Genomic DNA, 23,021 nt, shown 5'->3' with positions numbered 1-23,021 from the left:
GAAAGGGCCTCGCGAAATTAAATCACACGCCAAAAGACTGCACAGGGAAACGACCACTAGAACTACATCAGAGAAGGCAATAACTTGCAGTAAATTAGGTTAATGCATCAAAATTCTAACAATAAATTAATTTAAAGGGGGAGTTCAAGATTTCCAGGACTTTCTCATGCGAGAAACCAGGATGTTAATTGTGCCATCAGTGATATACTCTGACATTACAGAGTTTAACAAATGTAGCAATGAATGGGTGAATGAATGAATGTTTATTTCAAACAATATTTATTAATTAGTAGTAAACAAAAAGTATGAAAATCAGTTCAAAGAGGAGCAGAAAAAAGTAAATACTCCTTATTCTATTTTAGTTTTATTCTATTGCATATAATTTAGTGGACTGAGGTGACAATGTCGTTGTGCTGAAAAGAAATATTTACCCGCGTTTCATAGGAACTGAACTGAGCCGAACCACTTCTGCTCCCTGCTGTAAGCTGTCATCTTTCATGCCTTCACTCGGCGCTTTTCAGGTGCGGCCTGGATCGATGTCTCTGCGCTTTTGTTGGATGTTAAAAAGGAAGCAAAGGAAAGAGCTGTGAGTTCTTGGTGAAGCTGTCTACCCAGGATAACCTTTCATGAATATTTTCCTTTCATACAGGATGACGCTAACTGCAATTGCAGCTACACGTTTCAGCTTTGTTTAACAGGCACCTGAATGGTGTCTTTCTGTAAAGAAATCAAATACCTTTTTTTTCTTTTTTATCATCTTACAGGTAATTTGTGCAAATGGCTGACAGCTTTTCACCTCTCTCAACTTATCTTCTGTTCCCAGCCACCTCTTGATTTCTTCACGAGCCACTTTGTTCCTTTTCTGACTGGTTTCATTTTTAAGCCAGTATGTCAGTGTGAAGGAATCTAATTGGGCGTGTGTGACAGTCAATAATTAGACCTCCCCCTATCAAGCGCCACTGTGGCCCAGTGGAGTTAGCATGATGGCTCTCGGTCTTTCAACTCCCAATTAGTGCACATGCACAGTTAATAGGAGGCTTTTAGATGTGATGCAGGGAATACCGGCGTCTGGCTTCTTATTAAAACAAGACTTCACACATTTTCAAAGTAAACACTAGTCAAATCACATAAAAACATCAACAGGTTACAATTACGGTTTCCCATGTGGCTCTCTGCCCAGGGCGTCATAGCTTGGAGACAAACAGCTGCTCAAAAAGAAAAAAAATCTCATTTATATGTCCAGTCAATTGAGCTGATTTGCAGCTTACTCGGTACTAAACTAAAAAAAAGTTTTGTTTTAGTTTTTTTTTTTTTTTTTTTTTAATGAAATCGAGTGAATTTAAAGTTTTTAGTTTACACTTCACAAAAATGCATTAAAGCATTATTTAAGATGTATTTAAGGTAGATTCCAATTGTGAAAACACACACACACACACACACAAAAACATTTTCAGTGCTCTCTATTTATTAGGATCACCTAATTTGAAGCAAGTTAATGCACAATGCAAAGCGTGATTAAAAATGAACATAGTTATTTCAGTTATTAGAGATGCTTTCAGTTGCAGCCGGCTAAATAAGGGGCTCAACAAGGGCGAAATTCCAACCGCCGCTGACGGTTAAAGGAGACAGGTTAGCAAGGATACAGAACATAAAATATAATAATAAAAAAGATTAGTTGTACACAGTGAGCACGCTGCTTTCTGACATGACAAGCTGGACCTCTAAGCTAGACAGCACTCCCAATTAAGATTACTGTGAATATTTTCTAACAAGCACCATGCGGGCTGTCACCATGTTGCTGTGCGATAGTGAGAGAGCGAGGGTGTGCGCATGCTGAGGGGAATGCCTTTAGGATGATGGTGATGCAGAGTGACTATGAGCATGTATTTCCCAACATTTTCTTGAATCTCCTACCTTACTTTTTCTTTGTGTGTGTGTATGCTTTTATGAAATGCTTTCCGAGACCCATCTCCAATTTTCCTCCCCTCCTGCCTGTCTTGTTTAGCTTCCAGTTGTCATAGAAACCTTTTGGCCTTTTTAGCATAAGTTTTGTCTAGGGTCGCCAATGATGCTCATCTCCATAGTAACTGACTTAAAACAAAAAAAAAAAAAAAGAAAAAGATTCAAACCTTCCAACAAGAAGTGTGACATTTACTTACAGGCATAGTGCAGCAAGAATGTGGATTTTCTGGGACATTCAGTATTGACTGGCAGACATAAGGCTAGGAGCTAAGAAAGCACAAATCTCTCCATGCCCAAATAAAACGGTGTGGCAGCAGCAAATCCATAGATGTTTTATATCAAATTATATCTTTATAATTTGACATAAAGACATCACAGTTTATCACTGCTTCCCAATTCACTCAAAAGTATCTTTACACAAGCAGTAGCACAAATGTTTTCTATACATAAAAATGTGAAAAGTTCTCAGCTTGAGTTCTGTTGTAGAGGACGGAAAAAAAAATCAGGGAAAACAAAAGAAATCTCTTATTTTGTTTATTTACAAGCTACAAACACTGCAACATAGCTTGGCAATACAGGAAGTTAGAAAAGTGGTTTAAAACCTTAGTGAACCATTTGGGAGTAGGAGTTACATACATAACACATGATCTTTTTTTTTTTTCTGGGGTGAACTAGATGGAATTTCACAAAAATATTTCAGATTTAAAAATTGTGAAAAACATGCCCAATTCAAAATGTATACACACATCTACATGTTTATGGAGAGTTTTTTTTTTTTTACATCAAACAATTTTCAATAATTGAACAAGTATGGCAAAAAAGACAAAAAAAAAAAAAATGAAAAAAAAGAAAAACGAGGAATTTGAGGATACACTCAAAACAGACCTGTGCTAAAGCTCAATCTGAACAATTAATGAAATACAGGGAATAAAATATGACTGGCTAAAACTACCAGTTACATAATCTAATAAATCTGTAAGTTATGTAAAATGTTTATTAGAATAAAAAAAACAAAACAAAACAAGACCCAAGCTGAAATTGAGTCAAGACCCTAGACAACGTACAAATATTTCACAGCTAAATGAAGCTGTGCAGATCGAGTATTCATACTGAAATCGTTTCCTCTCCAGGGTGGATCCTCATCATGTGCCTGTTTAAATTTGATTTCTGGGTAAATCTTTGTCCACATAGATCACAACAGAAAGGTTTCTCTCCCGTGTGGATTTTTAAACCTACGCTTTGGCCAAATCTCTTCCCACATTGATCGCAAAAGAAAGGTTTCTGTCCTGTGTGAACTATCATGCGAGTTTTTATACTTGATTCATTGCGAAATCTTTTTCCACAAAGATCACAGCGGGACAGTTTTTGGCCTGTGTGGATCGTCATGTGTCGGTTTAAACGTGATTTAGGACCAAATCTTTGTCCTCATAAATCACAACAGAAAGGTTTCTCACCGGTGTGGATTCTCATGTGAATGTTTAAACTTAATTTATGGCTATATCTGTTGTCACATAGATCACAAGAGTAAGGTTTCTCTCCCGTGTGGATTCTCTATGTACACTTAAAAGTTTTTTTTTCCAGTAAATGTTTTACCACAGTCTTCACAGCTAATCCTCACTCCTGTCTGTACTTTGTTTTTGTGAGTCAACATTTTTCTTCTCTGTGAAACACGCATTATCCTCAGAGGTTGAAGACTCCATTTCTGACTGCGTCACATGTTTCTGAGGAGAGCGACTGTGAAGAAAATGATCAGTACTCTCAGATGAGCTAACAGGTTTGCTAACAATATTTCTATCTGACTCAGGAGCTTTGGTCCCCTTGCAGGCATTGTGCCCGTCTACATCATCGTCCTCTCCGTTGTCCTCGGCGCCTATGGAAGTGGAACCATCTCCGTGATTTTGTCTAGTGATAGATATTCCCCCGTTATTCTCTTCTGGAAGCTCACTGCCTTTAATTTGGTCTTGATAAAACTGTGAGAGCAGAGGGGGCTGTTTATCATTTTCACCAGTGCCAGTGACTGGAAACCTGATAGCATTGATCTCCTCCTTCCTGTTGAGCTGCTCCGCCCCCAGACTGACGCAGACTCCCTCCTGTTTCTCCTCCATGTGGTGGAGCTCAGGGTCATGCAGGTCAGCACAAGATCTGTGATATTCAGGGGCTTTTTCTTTAATCGCCATCATCCGCTTGACATCTGCAGGAAACATTGAAGCACATTATACATATTAGAAAAGTATATATTAGAAAAGGTCGCTTGAGTGAAATGTTCATCCTCTCTGGCTAAGTAAAAGACTGCTTCTTTAAAGAAACTCTGGAACAAAGATTTATTGGTTGACTGTGTATCTAGTAATTGTACATAAAGTCTGAAACTGCTCTAGCTGAGCTCTGATGACGTTGCCAAAGCGGTTTTATTTTCTCTAACCTGAGAGAAGGTGATCCACAGCAGAAAGCTTCATCGGTCTCTAGGCCAAGAACAGCAAAAGCATTTCACTTTACCCAGCCACCGCTGCCGGTAAATGGCTTCCTATGTAAGACGCTATGTTTTGGTAGCAGAAGCAAGATCAACTGAGGAAGAAGAGAGAGCTAGTTCTAATGAAGGACAACAACCCAATTTATTTGAGAATTGCGCAAGAAGGCAATGGCCAGGCTACTGGGATAGTAGTTACCACTAAAAAAAAGACCCTTTAGGTAACAAGATAATTTGTATGTTTGAAATTAATGAAAAATTTTTGATATTAGGTAATGTATACGGTTATAGTAATCAAATCAAAAGATTAATTTCAGAATTAATATTTTAAAAGATCTGTCTCGAAGATATCTAAACAATGGATGAATGGCTAAATAGATCCCTCTGGGATTAGTAAATTGAAGGATTAATGAATGTAATTCATCATTTCTTTGTTTAAACTTGTATCTTTCACAAATAAAGTTCCGGAAAATAGAAAGGCAGCCTTTCACAGCGGACAGGGAACGCAGCCAGCCAATCGTGTGTAGCGTTGAAAAGCTAAGTGGATTCGCACTGCTAAACAAATGAAGCTCGAGCTAGCGGAGTTTTGGCACGATAGTGCCCCCATACCAAGTCCCTCTTCTTCATCACACAATCTAGTTTCTTATTCTACAGTGCAGATAAGTCGCTCAAATCTTCGCTGAAATCGCTCACAACCTTCCTCCGCTTATGTGTACGCAGCCATACTCGTTACGTTACAAAATGGCGCCAACTGTAGACTGGATGAAAACACACTTACCTAATCTGTGCAGCAGAACCTTGGGGTTGAAACGAGCCTCCATGACCTCGTGTTCCAGCTCGACTTCTTTCTCCTCTTCGTTTTAGTTGTTTCGGTAATCTGCCCCACAGCTGCAGCCTCCGTTTGAGATGTTGTCTCCTCTAATGGTACTCCTGAAGCAAAGCTCCAATGTAAGTATAAAAAAAAAAACCAAAAAAAAAAAGAAAAAAAACCGCGGCGTTTGTGACATCAGGGGCGGATTTTGTAAGGTAGGCTACCGCGTGGGGGAAAAGCTATTTGTATTATAACTTATCTTATCAAAGAAATATTTTTGCTAGAAAAATTGTTAAAAAGAACCACAAAGACAGAAAAACCCCAAAATTAGTCTCTTTCGCTTTATTACTTGCTCACCGGCAAGTGCTAGGTCAAAAACAGCCCCTGTGTGCTACAGCTTCTACACATGTGCTTCGACGTGTATTCTAATAGACTAATAAAACACTGAACATTTAATGACATGTATTTCAGAATATGTTTAAGGGCTTCGAGCATCAATATGTTGCAACAAATGCAGTGCGCTCACTCATTAAATCCAGCCTTGGCTACAAGTATTTAATCTCTCCTTGAACTTTTGCCTCAGGGTGTTTCTGATGCCACACTTTTCTTGTACAGGAAGCAAGGAGCAGAGACGAGCAGAATACATTTTGTGACTAAAAGAAGCATAAAGGGCGGAGGAGAGAAAATAAAAACGAGTCGACGGTCAGGGAAAAGTGGACAAACACCTGGTTTGTTTTCTCCTCCTACGTGGTACTCAGAGCTGCTTTGTTGGTATTTCATCTCTGATTTGGGCATTTGGAAGTTGGAAAGCTACAAGGTGAAAAAGGGTAAGAGGATAATGAAAGTTAAAAATAATAATAATAATTATGATTAGCCTCCACTTTGCGAGAGGTCGCAGAGACTTGCGAAGGGAAATCAGGTTTCTCACAGATTAATCGGTTAATAACGCCCGTCGCAGTAATCAGCAGTTTGAGAGTATTCGCAGAGATGAGAGCTGCTGCAGAGACTAATGCAGAGACAACAAGAGGGGCTGGTGGGTGGACGTGTGAGACAGAAGGAGAGAGGAAAAATAATGAAGGCAGAGAAAATTTTACAAAGTGGTGCAGGCAAATATTTCAGATCCTAACTCCGGTTGATTCAATCTGTTGTTTTGACAGTCGGCAAGAGGCAGACAGAGTGCTGCTGGAAATTACTAATCAGCCGAGAAGGAGGCATGATGAGGGCTAACGCAAGAGAGGACCAGACAGCGAGGGAGGACGACGATGAAGGAAAAGGGGTTAAAAGAGACGTGGTGGGCGGATGTGAGAGCGAGCGGCGACGAAGGGGACACTGGGGGAACGAGAGGGACGCGGGGCTGGACGGGCGAGGAGGAGGAGAGAGGACACTGAAAAGTCAGGAGAGTTGCCGAGCGCGCTTTGCATATTTCATCTCAGTCGAGCCAAAGAGCAGAAGCTGTGAGAGCGAATAATGAAACAGGGGAAGCCTGAGTGAGGGAACAGCTTTGCACTGACTAATACTCGTTACTATAGCAGCGATTTAGCATCAGGGCTGGAGAGTGGTTACATAAGAGTGGGCCAGTAGCGTCCTTTATTAAATTTGCACTCGGATCTTGAGTAAGGACCTCTATCCCGATCGGCTCATCGGGACTCTGCTTACCTTGGAGATGGAGGCTTTTTTAGCCTTCTGCACACTTTGATGTCATCGTGCAGGTCTAATCTTTTAATCCCCAACTCCAAGATGCGCCCCTGCTTCTCATGAGTTATTAATCTCCGTTCTGCTGGAAGTAAACGGGAGTAACATTCCAGCCACAAATGTGAACTGTTGGATGCACATTTCTTTGTACAGATGTGCAAGAAATGATCCCATAGTTCTGTCGGTTGTGTATCTTGAAAACATTTATCTAAATATCTGTATTTAGATCAGGGCATCTAGCTTTTCAATAAAGAAATATAGTGATTACATAAAGAATCAGAACTAGAGAAAGGAGCAATCTCCCTGCTGCAAAATCAACAACTTTAAGTTTGAGTTACACTGCCCATAAGAACAACCCCAATGCCTTCTGGAGACTTCTTTTGTGGTAAGAGGAGACAAGATTGACTCCTAAAGTGTTCTGGTCTTTAGGAGTCAATTTAGGAGCGCTGCATGGTGTCGATAGCATTTATGCTGAGGGTCTATTTTGCTGGTAGCGGTACTTGCACACAAAGAGGACGGACCCTCAAACTTCAGTTCGGATCGGTGTATGGACGATTAAAACGATGGGGAAACAACTGGATGTTCCAACAGGACAATGGTTCCGATGACGGATCCAAGCTGTGTCTGGAATGGAGAGAAGGCAGCCGTACCTGCTGCGCTCACTCCGCCGCGCAATAATCAGCGCCAGAGTGCACGGATATTTAACACATTTCCTGCTATTATTTTTGTGTCGGCTGCTGGTTTGCTTTCTAAACATCGCCTACAGAAATTGGCTTAATGGAAATTGCGTGTTTTACAGAACAGTATGTAACCCTGCAGTTCGAAGTCAATTTAGCAGCCGTTTTTGTTTTGTTTTGTTTTGTTTTTTCCCTCTCCTGTTGGCAATCTGCACTTTTATCTCAGTGACTGGAGCATCAGTTGTGGAGCAGCTGTCCCCATGGTGCCCACTGGTTTTAGATGAGCAATACAATAATGTTTTCACATAATCAGCTAGTCAGCATTAGTGAAGATAGTCTTGAGAATCGTCACCCCCGAATCGGTGGTGATGGTGAAAATATTAATTTTGAATCATATGTTCATTTAAAAAGAAAAAAAAAAAAACAGTGATCAGATGCTGCCATCTCTTTATGTGGGAGAGGAGAGGTGAAAGAGAGAGAGAGAGAGAGAGAAAAGCAGCTTTTACTTAGACGTTTTACGTAACATTCACAAATATAATTGTAATTAAATGGTTGTTCCTTTGACATATGAGTGTGCTGCACTATAATGCCGCCTGGTGCAGAAGCAGGTAGACTGGGGACAGGAAAGAGGAGCAGATACAGATTTACACAGACAAAGAATAAATCTGAATATGTGTGGGAGACAGAGGTGTGGAAAGAGAAACAGATTAAAAGGTTATCTCTAACTGTAATGATGCTCGTTGTGAGTGGGGTCATTTCACCTCAGACAGAAGGGAGGAGTGATGGGTGCCAGAGAGGGAGAGGAGAGAGAGAGATTGTTTCTCCTTGTTTAGTCAAGAAGGTTACAATGACGGAGCAGAGATAATGAGAAAAGCACCAAACGGGTTTGTTCGGACCTTTTTTTTGTTGTTGCCGTATTTCATTTGTTTTCCTCCGTATTTGACTGTTCCCTCCGAAACACGTGGAAATGCGTCGCTGTCACGAAAATGGCAAATGGATAATTTCACAAGAGAAATTCGCTTTCCATAACGGGTAGACTCAAAAGTGCTTCAAAATTATTAAGTACAAACACCAGAAAGTGGGGATGACAAAGGAAAAGTTTTAAAAACGAGGCATGATGTTTGTTCATCTTTCAAAAAGAATTACAAGCAATTATTTTATTGCTGACGTTCCTTACAGAGCTGTTCTTTGACAGCTGTTCTTGATTTTACAGCAAAAGTTTTGAAGAAAAAAAAAAAATATCTACAAACAACTTTTATGAGCACATGAATAAACATTAATGAGCTTCTGGTCACTGCAGCCTTCAGGATATTAATGTCAAATTGGTGTTTTTACTATGCTTGCGTTTTTTTTTCCTTAGTCCAACTTGAGTTTCCAAGAGCAGGATAGTTGTTTTGTTTGTAGGATATCCAGGTGACATTTGGAAAGCATTAAAAAGAAATAAATTAAAAAGAAGTTTGTAAACTCTGGTTGCAATATAGCTTCGGGACTAACATTGTCAGCAAGTTAAAAAGAAAAGAAAGGAAATAATTGCGTTACAGGAATCCATCCAACTTGTTGTCGACGCCTGTTTTAATAGACCTCCCTGAACAAATTATGACTGCTTTAAAAAAAAAAAATTATAGTCGCTGAAGGAGAAAGTTTATGAAGTACGTTGGACCTCAGCGTTCCCCCCCCACCTCACATGCAGGGAGTTTTTCGACAGCATTTATAGGCTGTTACAAACTGCAGGACGTGCCGGAGATCTTCTCAAGAGAATCGTTTTCACCTTTCGGAGTTTCAGTCTCAATCTTGCGGCCATCATTCTTCAATTTGTGATCCGCTGGGTGCGCTGCTGATGTGGAAACATGCTGGCAAAGTCAACGATTTAAATGCTTTAAAAACGACTTCTTACCCTCGGCCTAATAAAACATTTTTTTGTGTATATAAGTAGTTACTGGGATGCTGCAGAGATTGCTGCAGACCCTTCGTTTGCTAATCTCAACATAATAATAAACATTTAGATGCTGTATATTGCTTAAAAGGCGTGCTTAATAAAATGCAAAATCCAGTTCTTGGAAGGGGAGAGAAGTTTTCTGTTGCCTTCATGACTCACAAAATACTTTTAGTTTCCCTTCCATAAAGAGCAGAACCAAAACGCGGAGTAAGAGGCTCACTATAGAGTGATATCTATCCGCCATTAAATAACCGAAGAGCTGACTGCTCCCAGTCTGACGTCGGATTGGTATGGCGTCTCAAGAGCCCCTTCTGTTGACTCCGAAATGTCTCGGCTTTTTAGCAAACACGCCAAATGATCTGGTGTTGGCGGCGAAAAAGAACACAAGACTCCTCGAGCACTCTTGAGGAATTAAAATGTCATCGGATTATTTTTATTGTTGACTGCGAGTCCTAACGAAATCCTGTAAATGTTGTGGTTCCGTTATAGGAAGCATTGTGCAATATGCTTCCTTCAGTCTTTTGCTTAAGCTTGTGACGCATATTTGTTTGTTTCTGCTGGTTTACCGTAAGTTTTCTGAAAGAAAAAAAAAAAAAAGTTAGCTTTGTGGTGCCCAGATGAAAATGTTTAGATTTACCAAGCAGCAGATGCAAAATTGACTCTCTGATGGGATCTGGACATGAAATTTGTGCTAACAAGAGTCTGACCTAGCATGGTTGCACCAACCGGACAATTGCACCCGCTTGTCCTTCAGCTGTAAGAATCAAAGCCTTCTGCGCGCCGGGCGTTTGTGTCAGATACTCTCCTCGGTCCTCTTCATGTAACGCACACATGCAGTTCTCACACATACACACAGGGGCTTTTAAGCTCTGTGTAGGCTGCTCTGTGGATAATTTATAACTGTAAATGGAGTCGTGTGTGTGTGTGCGCGCGCGCGCGTACATTTGAGAGAGGGGATGTAGAAAAGACAGCAAAGGAAGGGAGGCAGGAAAAGCTTTCAGGGGCACGTCTTTGTGCTAAAAAGCTAATATTGCTTCAAAATGTCTTGAAGTGGAAATTCAGGTGTCATGCTTCTTCTGTGCTTTTTTTTTTTCTTTCCTGTGTGATTTTGTTATGTCAAAAACAGCATAGCCTCGAGTTATGAAAAAGACTTTATAAGCCGTTTGATTCAAAGCAGATGTTCCAAAAGCTGTGACTCAGAGATCAGCAGTTCCCAACAACTGAGCATGAAGGAAATGTACATGTGCATTGTGCGAACACATTTGCCTACAGAATAATCATTAAGTCACAGGAAACGCTACAAACACAAGCTGTGAGCACAAGGTAGTTTAACCGTGGGGTGCATGGGATTTAATAGTAACGTTAAAGTTATATCTAAACATATAAAAGACAAAAGTTTTTCTAACTTTTGTAAAGAGCTGAGGTAGGCAGTGGAAACTTTAATCTGAGATCGTTTAACAGGTAAATAGTTCCGTTTCGGAGCCGTTTTGTTCCCAATGTTTCACAGATTTAAAAAAAAAAAAAAAGTTAGAAGCTAAAGTGAAGGTTAAAACCCTGCAGTTTTTCTTCCAACAAATTCTGAAAACGGAGCAAAACGAAATGGTTTCAAGTAAGTTGTTTCTGGGTAGAAGTGCAATAATTAACTTCATTTTCTCTTCAGCGTTTTTTTTTTTTTTTTTTTTTTAGTTGAAAATTTGCACTGTAATCAAAAGTCCAAGAGCTGCACTTCAAAAATATAAATAAATCAGTCTTTGCATTAGCCGTATCTATATTTTTTAGAGTCTCCTGTTTAAACTTTCTAATCAGTGTTACCAAGGTTACCATTCATCCATGGTCTGCTTCACAGTTCGTCATGCAAAGTGCACGATGAAAATCCATTTCGTTGTTTCTGAACATATTGGTGCAGCAGAAGAGAAAACGGGTGAACACCTCTAAGGGACAAACCAATTAAAAACACACAAAGGAAAAATGAACGAGAAAAACCTAAAAGGATGTAGTCGAAAAGCTTTTATTAACTGATCTCTTTCTTATGTCACAAGAGGATGTGCCGTGTCAGTGACTTTGATGTTAACAGTTCCTTACTCTCAGTGCTTTAGGTATTTGGATGAGACATATCTCGCAAAACCAGGCAAGTTTAAACTGTTACACTCGATAAATGCGACAACGCATGCAGATTAGACTGCTTTTAGCGAACAGTTCGTATCCCATTGTGAGGTAATTACTGCAGGCAGCTGGGAACATTGCCGATATGGTTCATTGTTAAGATAATCAAAAGAAATTCAAACCCTTTATATCCTCCACACACTAATCTTTGACTCAAAAGCCATGCAAAATATTTAAAATAGAGACATCATTACGGTCACTCTTAATGGAGATGTGAGAAATTGAGGTTGGCTGCCTTAAAGGCTTCAGGATATCTTAAATATTTCTAATTCATTGCATTTTAACACTGATTTAAATTACCTCGTTCCATTTAACACAACAAATCTAACTTAATTTCTATTGAATTCAGTTTTTTGTAGAACATCGATTCATAGCAAATGCCTTTTTATGGTTATTTGCACGTTAAACATATGTACAGATGTATTCAATCCAGTCATGTTGACATTTTAAATACACTTCAACTGGATCCTAGTTTTGATGCTGCAATGAAGAAGCTAGCATTAGCTTGTCTCTTGCTCATACTTTGGGTTCTTCGGTGACCACATCAGTACTCATCGTCCCAATAATCCACAAATAATCCCCTTAAAGACGCTGCTCTGCAGCGAGGCTCGCTCTCACGTGTTGGTTTAAATAAGTAAACCTCGACACGACTCTGCAACAGTTTGCACAGTCGACACAAGTCATGTTGGAGTCACGGACTGAAGCTGCAAAAGCCAATTTTTCAACCCACCGTCAACATGTTTGGACAGGATTTTGGATTCATCGGTCCATTTGGACCCCCAGTCATTTGCTTGTTGTTTTTTTTTTTTTCCCATTTTATTCTTAGCTTGGTCTTCCATTGCCGTCCATCTGCCTGAGCATGACGAGAAGAGCTGTTTGTTTGGAGATGATGTGTTCCACTTTCGTGATTCTGCTGGGATGGTATTTGCAGCCACCTGTCATGTGGAAGAATGCGCGTCGTCTTCATCTGATCCCTGCGGTTCTTAGGCATGGATTGTTCTCCTGATGGTGGTCGTATGAATACATGCTTGCGCCTCAACCCTGGCGCACTGCGACGGATTGTGATCCAGGTGAAATGTCTCTAATATGGTTTGTAAAAAAAAAAAAAAAAAATGGCAGTGAGATGAGTCAACCCTGCTAGGATGGTACGTTGAAGGATAAAAACTATAATATTATTGTTATCTGGGATTTTTCTCGTCTGCGGTTTCTGCAAAGAGGCTTTACCCTCGCTGCAATCTGTCATAACCACTTTGCAGGCATTGGTCCGGTCAAGTTCAGACTTTCTTGAACTTTCAGCAGCAACTATTACGAGCTTCAGGTGAATGCGTGTTAATGAAGTTATATGGATAATTTGAAACATGTTTGAGGAAAATGCTTTATAAATTCACACTTCGGCACCAAATACTTATTCAAAATTATTTACAGGTGTACCTTCTGTGTCAATCAGTCAATCGAGTTTAGTTGCACAGCACATTTCAGCGACAAGGCAGTTAAAGTGTTTTACGTTATAAAATAAAAATTGAACTAAAAAGTCATAAAAACAACACACAGATAACAATTGTGAAAGCCAGTGAGGAACATTACATTTTAACGAGTGCCATCGTCAAAATCATCAGTACATGTCGAAAATATTGGTCAGTGTTTAATCTATTATGGTTTAAAAAGCAACCCTAAACAGGAAATCAATATTCTTTGAAAAAAAATTAAGTGTTGGAAATAAATCTTTACCCGTAGTTATTTTTACAGCTGTTAAAATAGCATGTTTCAAATGCTATTTAGAGTAATCAGTTTATTTATTTTTTTTTTTCAAATTTCGAACTCATAAAACTATGAATAAAAATATGATGGCTTGTGTGAAACACTGGATTATTATTAAGTACCGTCAGTGACGAACCTGCAGTATGAGCGCTCGGTGCTAAAGCAGCAAACGTGTGAGCGCAGAAGTGGATTTTTATATCCTTTTACATCATCGCAACAAGATACTTGACTGATGAGCACAATTAAGCACCCTAAAGAGCAAAGGGAAGCTCAGGCGCAGCTGGAAAGGATGAAAAGGAGAGGCACACATTGTGAGGAAACTGGAACTAAAAGGACAGCTAAAGAGAAATAAGGAAGGAGCAATGCACCTTTGGGATCGCATTTGTGAAGATGAGAGCAGGAATAACATACAGAATAGCCTGTTAGAGGAAGAAATGAAGAGGAGCACGAAGGAGAGGGGGTGTTGGTGCCCTGAGGTCGTTCCTTTCAGTAAAACAAATTTAATTGCCTCGTTAAGAGAGATCTGGGTTCTTTCCTCTTGATTGGTTGGCTAAACAGACAATGCCTGCTAAGGCAAAGAAATACAGGGTCCATTTGAACTTAAAACTCACAGCGGCCACACAGACTGGCACAGATTGCTTCGCATATGAAGGAACATGTGAATGGGCATATGTGTTTAAGGCATAGATTTCCATATGTGGAAGGGGAGACGCGAATGTGGACAAACACACTAAATTTGTCAGACAGACGTTGGCATACTTCATATTAATGCTCCTTCATTTACGCACAAAAAGCTGTGATTGGTGAAGTCGTGCATTCGCTGCAGTTTATTAATGAGAACTGAGACCAAACAGCTGTCTGTGTGTGTGTGTGTGTGTGTAGTGAGCGGTGTGTTTCAAATACAGACACTGATCTGAGTTTAGTGAAAAAGCTTTTAGTTTCAAGAGTCTTGAGGGGAACCCAACTTGAAGATTACACGCACGCACACGCAGACAGCTGTGTGACCTCTCTGTCACTCCACCTACGCTCCCCTCCCTCCCTGCATACCCACGGACTGCTTTGTCCACAAACTCCCTGCAACATTTTAATTTCCCACAAGGCTCTTCAGCTCTCCGTCTCCGTTCCTTCAGTCCCGATCGAAAGGCCGTCCAAGTGAATGCATCGCTGTTCATTTCTGCTGCACTGCTCATGTGTTCCTGATTAAAACCGAAGCCGGAAAATGGAGAGACTTGCACAAACATTTGATTAATAAACTTTCATGGTGGAAATTTGCCTTTGGACAAAACCACAAATAGTTTGCAGACGCTCTTTCCAGCGGAAGGTACGTGGTTTTCAAAATGCTTCGCAAATTAAAATTAGAAGTTATTGTGTCCCTTTGTATTCGACTCGACGTTATTTAGTATGTCAAAGGCACATTTGTGGTTATTACTATAAACCCGTAGCATAAAGAGCCAATACCGTTGCGCAGTCGGCAAACATCGCAGTCTGTTGCATCAAGCACATGGCTTACACACTGACTTGCTTTCACTCCTCATCACATGAGACGAAGATCGTTTATAAGGCTCGAATCTGAGACGAGTCCGAGTCAAGTCTGCGGGGGGGAGGGGGGGGGGATTGGCTGGTATATCTAGTTCTGTTTTGCAGTTGTTGCTCTCGTACTCGCCTGACAGATCAGCTCTCTTGGCTACATCCACGTACAGGTCCCATTCCTGTCCCATCCAGTTTGGTGTCCCACAGGGTTCTGTTCTGAGCCCATTGTGTCGTCTTTTAAAGACAGCTGTCACTGTTATGCAGACGACATGCTGTTGTATACTTATTTTCTTCCCTGTGAAGTTTCAAAACAGCACATTTTGCTAAAATTCCTAGATTCAATTAAAAAGCTGAATATCTGGGAGATATTTTAAATTAAATAGCAGAAAAACATGGCTGAAAAGGAGGGGATTCTTGGGCTACTTGTAAAATGTTAGAAACCTTGTGGTGACCTTCGACTTAAAAATCATGTCAAATCTCCGGTTTGATCCTATTAATATCAATTAACCCTTTCATGCATGAATTATGATCCTTTGTGTCTGGATTTTTTTTCCAATTGTTTTTTATTTTCTTAAGGCATAAAGAAAGGTAGGATTTTTTTTTTTTTAGGTGATCAATTGTAATTTTCTCCAAATGCAAAGTTGTTATTTGAAAAAATACATCAGCAGTATTGTTCTGTAGGGGTTATCTCATGTCACAATAATTTTTTTTTACCTGGTAGAGTCGTCTATAGTTGCACACGTTACACACGTCGAACCAAAACTTCCCTGGACTTGTTGCCGTCCTGTACAAAACGAGGCGGACAACGACATTTTAAAACTATTCATCCTTTCCTTGTCACTTTACAGTGATGCACATCCAAATCAAACACACCAAGGGTTAAGGTAGCAAAGCAAAATGTGGGAATGTCACTATAAGATAAGACTTTTTAACCTGCAGCTTAATATTTCACTTGTCAAAACAGGCTTCGAAAACGTCACCGAATTGCTTTGTGCACTTTTGCATTGCAGAGGCATTTCACTCGCACATAACACTCAGTGAATCTTTCCAATCAAGCCAAATTATCCATTTGTAAGTGTGTACTTCCTGTGTTCAGCTGCCGCAAATTAATTTCAATCAGATAATATTGATTATCTAATTAGCGGGGACAAACATCCACACTGAGGAACCAAGCGGGTAATGCGTCTCAGAGCTCTTCTCATTAGCATCTCTTTCCACCTGTCTGTCTCGGCGCCACTCGCTGCAGAGAAACTAAAATTTTTAAAGCCACCCTTAACACAAAGGAGGGAAACTGAGCCGAGGCAGATACAGGGGTGGGAGAGAACGAGGGGATCAGAGAGACGGAGCCAGGAAAAAAAATAAAAAAATATGAGGGAATACGTAAACAGGGTGCAGTGTGAGGGGAGGAAATAATTGAAAAGCTCAAGAAACGGATGAGGGGATGATGAAGGTAGAGAGCAAACTAGGTGGAAGAGAAGATGGGGGGGGGGACAATGAAAGATGAAGGAGTCAGACGGGTGAGGAAAGAGGAAGGCAGAAACCAAATTTCAGGAAGCAATATAAAGCAGATGCGAAGCTCGCCGGTGACTCACCTGGCGCTGACGCTGGATGCGTTTGTGTCTTTTGGTTTAATCAGCTTTACTGAGGAGGAATTTGGCTTAGTACACTGGAAAAAGTGTGGCCCAGCTTAAATTAAAAAAATTGATGTCCATTTGTTGCATCTAATATATTTGACTTCACAGAATCTAAATAAAGTGGTTTGGTACAACTTGACTATTTAATATTGACTCAAACCGTATTACTTTACTTGACCCAATATTAATTCTTCACCTTTATCCAAGTTAAATTATTTACATTTTAGTTTTTGAACCAAACTAATATATTTAACTTGAACCCATCAAATATATATACCTTGCATTAATTAATTCATTGGCACCATGAAAGTCTTTTTTTTATATATTTCATAAACTTGGTTTCATAAACAATTTGCATCACTCACATCACACTTAACACACTCCAGCAACAGTTTTTTTCTAAGCCATTTATTCCTCAAGTAAAAAAGGACAAAAAAAGTTGCATGTTCAGACAAACAAATATAAACATGTCATTGTTGCTCTACATCAGAGCAATGAAATAAAGACAATATGGCTTATCAAGCAAAATTAAATGGACAGAAAGCATTCACTGTTGTTGTACTGTTCAAACACATCTGAACTTGAAGGAATGTTGCATCTCTAAACATCATCAAAGAACTAAAATTCCAACAAAAGCACTCCATGAAAGTGACCCCGTGAGCCTGTATAGCAAAGTGCTGTGAGGTGGTCTACCTCTTAAATAGATGCCAGTGGCAACTACATGCACACATTAAGCACACACAAATATACACTACTGTGCAGTTTTGAGTTCACCACTGAGTTTGCGAATCTTGGAAGTCATCTTGTTGGAACCAAGCTCCATCTGGATCTTCTGAAGGGCCTCAAAGGTGAACCTGAAACCCTGTGGATACTCCATGTTAAGAGCATAGCAAAGTCCAAAGAGCATTGCCACTCCAGCTGCAAGAGAAGGCAACTCATTGAGGACTTCCACACCATCAATGACAATCCCAACGTCTTGGGGCTGCTGTAGAAGGCTTGAATTCTCTCTGAAGACGAAGACTGCCATGATGGTCCTCTCCAGCTCCTGCTCGGCTTGATCTTTCTGGGAGACCTGAGGCAAAATATACGAAATATGCAACTGAACAACTGCAGTCTGGCACACCTCATTAATCACTATATACTGTATAATATAGGTGTTCTCCCGTGATGAATAAAGTTGAATCATCATTGTGACAGAAAATATCTGGACATACCATGTATTCCTTTATAAGGTCCTCAACACGTTCTCCCAGGTAGATGATGAGAGCTTTGAGGATACACTCCCTTCTGAAATCGGCATCAGCACCCTTTAGGGACAATCAAAATGGTTATTATGCGATGTGTACACTAGTCTAGCAACTTAATTCCCAGCTCTACCATAAACAGTGCTTTTACAGTGTGTGCCTGGTCAATACTGAATCCATGGCAGACAAATTGAAAGCAGTGAAAATGTAAAGCCATTCTAGTACATCTGCCAGAGGTCACTAGTAGTCCCTCTTTACATATGAAGACAGACTGGATGGCTCCTGTTTGGGTTCCTATAGTGACAGGTGCAGAAATTATTTTCTATGCGCTACTACACATTAATGTACTCATAGGTGGCACATGTTTTTCTGTTTTTAAATGGTTGATAGTGAATATGGTGCAAAACTTGGCACACAATAACAATGCCATGTACATCAATTGCACATCATCTGCACATCCTCTTCATGTAGAAGGATTGAGGGCTGTCGTTAGTGGCTAATTATATACTGCACATCATACCTGGTCAAGAAACTCAAGGATCGTGGCAGTTTTTGCTTTAGTGATCCCTCCTTTCTTTCTGAAGATCTTCAGCAGCTGCGGGGAGTGCTTGTCCAGGTGCGCCATAAGTCAGGTCAGGAGGGGAACAGCAGTAACGCACAGAAACTCTGCATCAACCTGCACACAAGAAAACATTGCGAAATACACTTAAAATTTAAGAATAATGTGAAATAAAGAAAATAACAAAAACAAAACATTTTCTCATCTATGGGCTTAAGTATACAAAAAGTTGTAAAAAGTGTACCTCTTCCATCTGAAATAAAGCTGGCCATCTTTCCATGAGGTTCTCGATGGTTGGCTTCTGATCCACAATCTCTTGCCTCCTGAACTGAAAAGTCCTGGCCATCTTCTCCCGTATGGTTCTCTCAGTGGTTAGCTCTATTTCTTCATTCAAGTCATAGTCAGATGGATTGGAAATGAGTGACGTGACAACTATTCCACTTTTAAAGTCATTAATGGTGCATGACTGATGTTTTCTCCATTTATGGCTCCGGAAACTGCTGTATATGTTGGTTTTGTATGAGCAACCATCAAACATACATGGGACTACTTCATATTTTCTCAGATGTTCATAGATATGTTGGAAAAAAACGTGCTCAGTAGAAAGCTGATTGTTTCCACAAATGTAACACTTGAAAGAAGAGTGTCTTTGTTGGGACTCCAGAGAAGGATGATTTCTAGAGAGATGTTTCTGAAGACCATTCCATGTCTTGGACGAACAGGGACATTGTCCGTGGATGCATGGATAGGGACGCCGCCTACCGTGAAACCGATGGTCAATTCTCAAGTGTTTCAGTATCTCAGATCTTCTTGAAAAATGCTTGCTGCATTCTTTGCATTTCCACATCCAACCTAAAAAAGGAAAGCAGACCAGTAAATATTTAGAAAATGCAATGAACAGAAATCTTAGTTTGTTTAGTTTTAATGACAGTCTGGTAATCTATATATCTAAATACAATGTTGAGTCTAGCGGTAGTAAAGAACATTGAGCTGCATGTTTTGTATGAACTAAGATATCATTCATTCAACATCATTATAGCTACTACTGCGCTCTTACAATCAGAGCCACCCTAATGTAAAAATGACTGCGGGCAAATGCTACACTGTACTTGCCCCCCCACCCTTCATTAGAGATTTGCTTTAATAGAGTAAGCTTGGTTGAAGTTGGCATGTTCACCTTTTGAATCACTCTGCCTGCCACACTGATCTTGCAGACCACTTCGACTGAAATAAAATAAATTAATTAATTAATTAAATCGTTTGGTCCACTTAATCTTGTCTCCACATTCATTAGGTTTTTCTGAACGTTGCAACCCAACAGTTTTACTGGCTCAACGATATTTTAACAATGGGCGCGTGCGAAATCACACTTCATAAGATACCTGCCAGCATGCCATGACATATCTCTGAAAACACAATGCATTCGGAAAATGAAGTTCTTAACCTACAGTAAATGGGGCAGTGTCGTGAACCAAATGCATGAAAACCAGTTGTAGAGCCGAACAAAAAGTTTAAGGCTTAACAAGGAGATTCGCTTACCGAGAGCATATCCTGTGAAACCGTTTTAACAGTTGGACAAACCAGCATGGCGAACACTGGGAAACATCACCGACCATACCATACAAGTATAATGCATGCACACAACACCATTAATTTTCAACGGGCCTCGCTACCATTAACAAACTGGGACTTTACAATCATAGTGGTATAAACACACTAGACTAACTAATTGCTAACATGGCTTTACATGGGTTAAGCTAGTCAAGTTCACCGTGTAGCCGAGCTAACCGTGGTGGAAGCTATTGATTGGTAACGAATTATGCCTACCTTGATTAATTCCAGCTACAACCGAACAATGTACACATAGTTATATTTCTCGTGAAATACGTGTAAGTTCAGAAATTACACCACATTTAACCCAGCGAAAAAGAAAGCGTTTACTGGGATACCCACATTTAGGCGGGACTTTCAGCTTGCTAACCAGGTGACATTAACTCGGTCTTTTGCATTAATACAATTGTAGGCTTGTTAAGACATCAGCTTAGTTTAGTACTTACCGCGGGTTTATTCTTTGATAACGTGCTCGGACGTTAATCATTCCTTCATCCCCATGCCGAAACGGACGAAGCTCTCCAAGCACTTCTCCCCAACTTCTTCTCACGTGACTCAGATTGAAAATATGACATCATTTCCTTTCAGCATGTTTTGAGAGGAACCAAAATATTTGCTTTCTTCCCTTCAGAAGTCTTATTAATTCAGTCTGAATCAAAATTGACACCTCAGAATGCAAAAAAATAGACTTTCACAACCAAGTCAATTATTTTACATTGTATTCAATGTAAATTATTAGCTTGAATGAACAACTCTGTGCTACACTTTTTCCAGTGTAGGAATCAGAAAAATCTCACCACACGTCACAGTTGCGTGCAGTTCTGTGCACAAAAAACTTAGCGTTTTACTTGCTCGAATGCTCCTGTCGTCTTTAAATTCTCGAATTTGCAATTTCACACCACCTTTAATTACTCAGACTAAAGAGCAGGAGACGATTCGTGACAGTGCGGAAGATGCAACACCAAGCTGAAGCTTACTTAGACACCAGTTTTTATGTGTTTATGCTAATCGACCTCGGTTCTGTTCAAGCTTGATTTGTGCACCTTCCACTTCAAAGCAGACATGTAATCCATAGTCTGAGAAGTAAACATAAAACAAAGGCAGGATAATGATCTCTCTTCAGGTTGAGGCACTAAAACCTGGTGGCAGGTTTAGATGTTTTAAATCAATTACTTGCATTTCCCTGGGATGCCTGATTACACGCTGATATCTGCTGGAAATTAGTTGTTCCTGAAACACATGACGGAAACTTTTAAAGCCTATTGCAGGTGTTAGATTATTACATCAGCTCCAGTATTTCATCCTTGTTGCCAGTGAAAATAAACGCTCACATGTCAGCTTAGTTACAAGGACATGAGGGCAGGATGGATTTTCAACCAATTTCTGCAACTGTGTTCGTATAAAGCAGCTCATAGCTTTTCCGCTTTTCCTCCCATCAGCACATCGAGGTCAATGCATCACATAAACTCTGCTGACCTCAGTCAGTATTTCTGTTATCTCTGTGGCAGTCTATTGGTTGAACCCCAGACACCTCCCCAAATTACTGCTCAGTTTAGCTTTTTTCTGGCTTCTGGGGGGTGGGGGGGTTGAGCGTTGCTTTTAAAAGCTCGATTTGTGCTCGTGTGTGTTTACTCCTCAGGCAGGGGTCCAGAGCACATATCACGCTGCTATGGCAACTGGGCCGGCACCCCAGCTCCCCCCATCTCTCCGTCGTGGCAAGTGCGCTAACCCACAGACAAAATGAGCACACGCTAAGACGAACGCCATAAGGCTCTTCTCGGTGATGCGCTCAGTTTTCAACTTGATTACAGAAGGATTTGCTATGCTGGGACAGGAAGTGACACGAGAGAGGTTAATAGGACAGAGCCACTGAAGCGTTGACGATGTTGATCTGTAACTGTGTCCGAACATCTGCAAACACAACACACTTTGAAAACATTCACTTGTTTTTCCACTTGATTTAAAAAAGAAAAAAAAAAGAGAGAGACTCCAGGGCTCATTTGCTCTGGACGCCAATATGTTTCCGAACGGATGACTCACTTCCATTACTAATTCAGCGTTGCTCATCCAAACCACGACGCTTTGCTTTTATCTGTGACGGTTCTGCTGATGAAGTCCCTGCTGCCAGCCGCACCACCAGCCTCCACTCCGCACACCATTTCATCTGGCCTCCAGATGAGACGTAGTAATTAGTCTGTTTAATGGCCGAGGATGTGAGTGAAGTGCCCACATTGCTACTGTTTTGTTTTGTTTTTTGTTTAGTTTTTTTGGGCCAAAATCAACAGGAGCCTAATACACAAAACACTTACTGCTCCCCCCCCCCTCTTCTCCAGCCAATTGGAGAAAACGCACAAAAAGTTTCAAACAAGCAAACTAAAGCTCATGAAATGAAACTTAATTTAATGTTTGTTTTGTGGTTGATGTGTTTGCATCATCTTTTTCGGCAACTATGATTTTGTTTTTTTTTTACTTTTTAAAAAGCCTTTCAAGACTTTGTTTAGCTGTCAGCAGCTGAATGCAAATCATCAGAAAAGGTCAGAGCTGACAGGATTGTCCAGCGAACCTGAAATGAACTTTATAAATGTTATTTCGCATGAAGTGCACACTTCTCATGCGTGTCTATACAGATAAACAGGACTGCACTTTCTTATAACTGTAGTACACACATAGTTTTGATGGCTAAACCACGAGGTGAATTTTGTGTCAGTTTGTTTTATTTTCTAAAGGAGCAGCAGGGAAAGTCATTAAATCTGTTTTTTTATCTATTGCAAAAGTTCTCAGTTAGATTACGATATTGCTGACTCATTTTATTGATCGTAGGTCTCTTTAAATTCATGTACATGCATCTTTTTCTATCGCCAGGCTTAGCCTAAAGGTAAACGTATGGGGCAGTCATCATCTAATACAACAGATAAAGTAAGTATTGAACATTTCAATACGTTCTTTGTTTAAATAATTCTAATTTAAATCTCACACAGAT

General features: G+C 40.1%; 1 protein-coding gene and 2 pseudogenes across 2 annotated transcripts in view; 1 reads left to right on the top strand and 2 right to left on the bottom strand.

Annotated features, from left to right (window-relative positions):
- Positions 1-2,479: 2,479 nt before the first annotated feature.
- On the bottom strand, positions 2,480-5,295 carry LOC106923194 (uncharacterized; annotated as a pseudogene). The gene is made up of 2 exons (XR_015761830.1): positions 5,205-5,295; positions 2,480-4,153 (listed from the first exon to the last, which is right to left on the bottom strand). The product of XR_015761830.1 is annotated as an uncharacterized LOC106923194 (transcript).
- Positions 5,293-23,021, top strand: part of tmem244 (transmembrane protein 244) — a 49,899-nt gene continuing 32,170 nt past the window's right edge. The window contains exon 1 of the mRNA XM_014996116.2: positions 5,293-5,374. Coding sequence (XP_014851602.2) covers positions 5,333-5,374 — 42 coding nt within the window. The 5' untranslated portion in view covers positions 5,293-5,332. The remainder of the gene's footprint in view (positions 5,375-23,021) is intronic.
- LOC148153027 (uncharacterized) lies at positions 16,989-19,097 on the bottom strand (annotated as a pseudogene).

The sequence above is a fragment of the Poecilia mexicana genome, unplaced genomic scaffold (genome assembly GCF_051168715.1).
Source record: "Poecilia mexicana isolate PSO_F unplaced genomic scaffold, ASM5116871v1 scaffold_21, whole genome shotgun sequence".
Classification (NCBI taxonomy): domain Eukaryota; kingdom Metazoa; phylum Chordata; class Actinopteri; order Cyprinodontiformes; family Poeciliidae; genus Poecilia; species Poecilia mexicana.
Note: the sequence above shows the minus strand (reverse complement) of the source record. Positions and strands in the feature narration are given on the sequence as shown.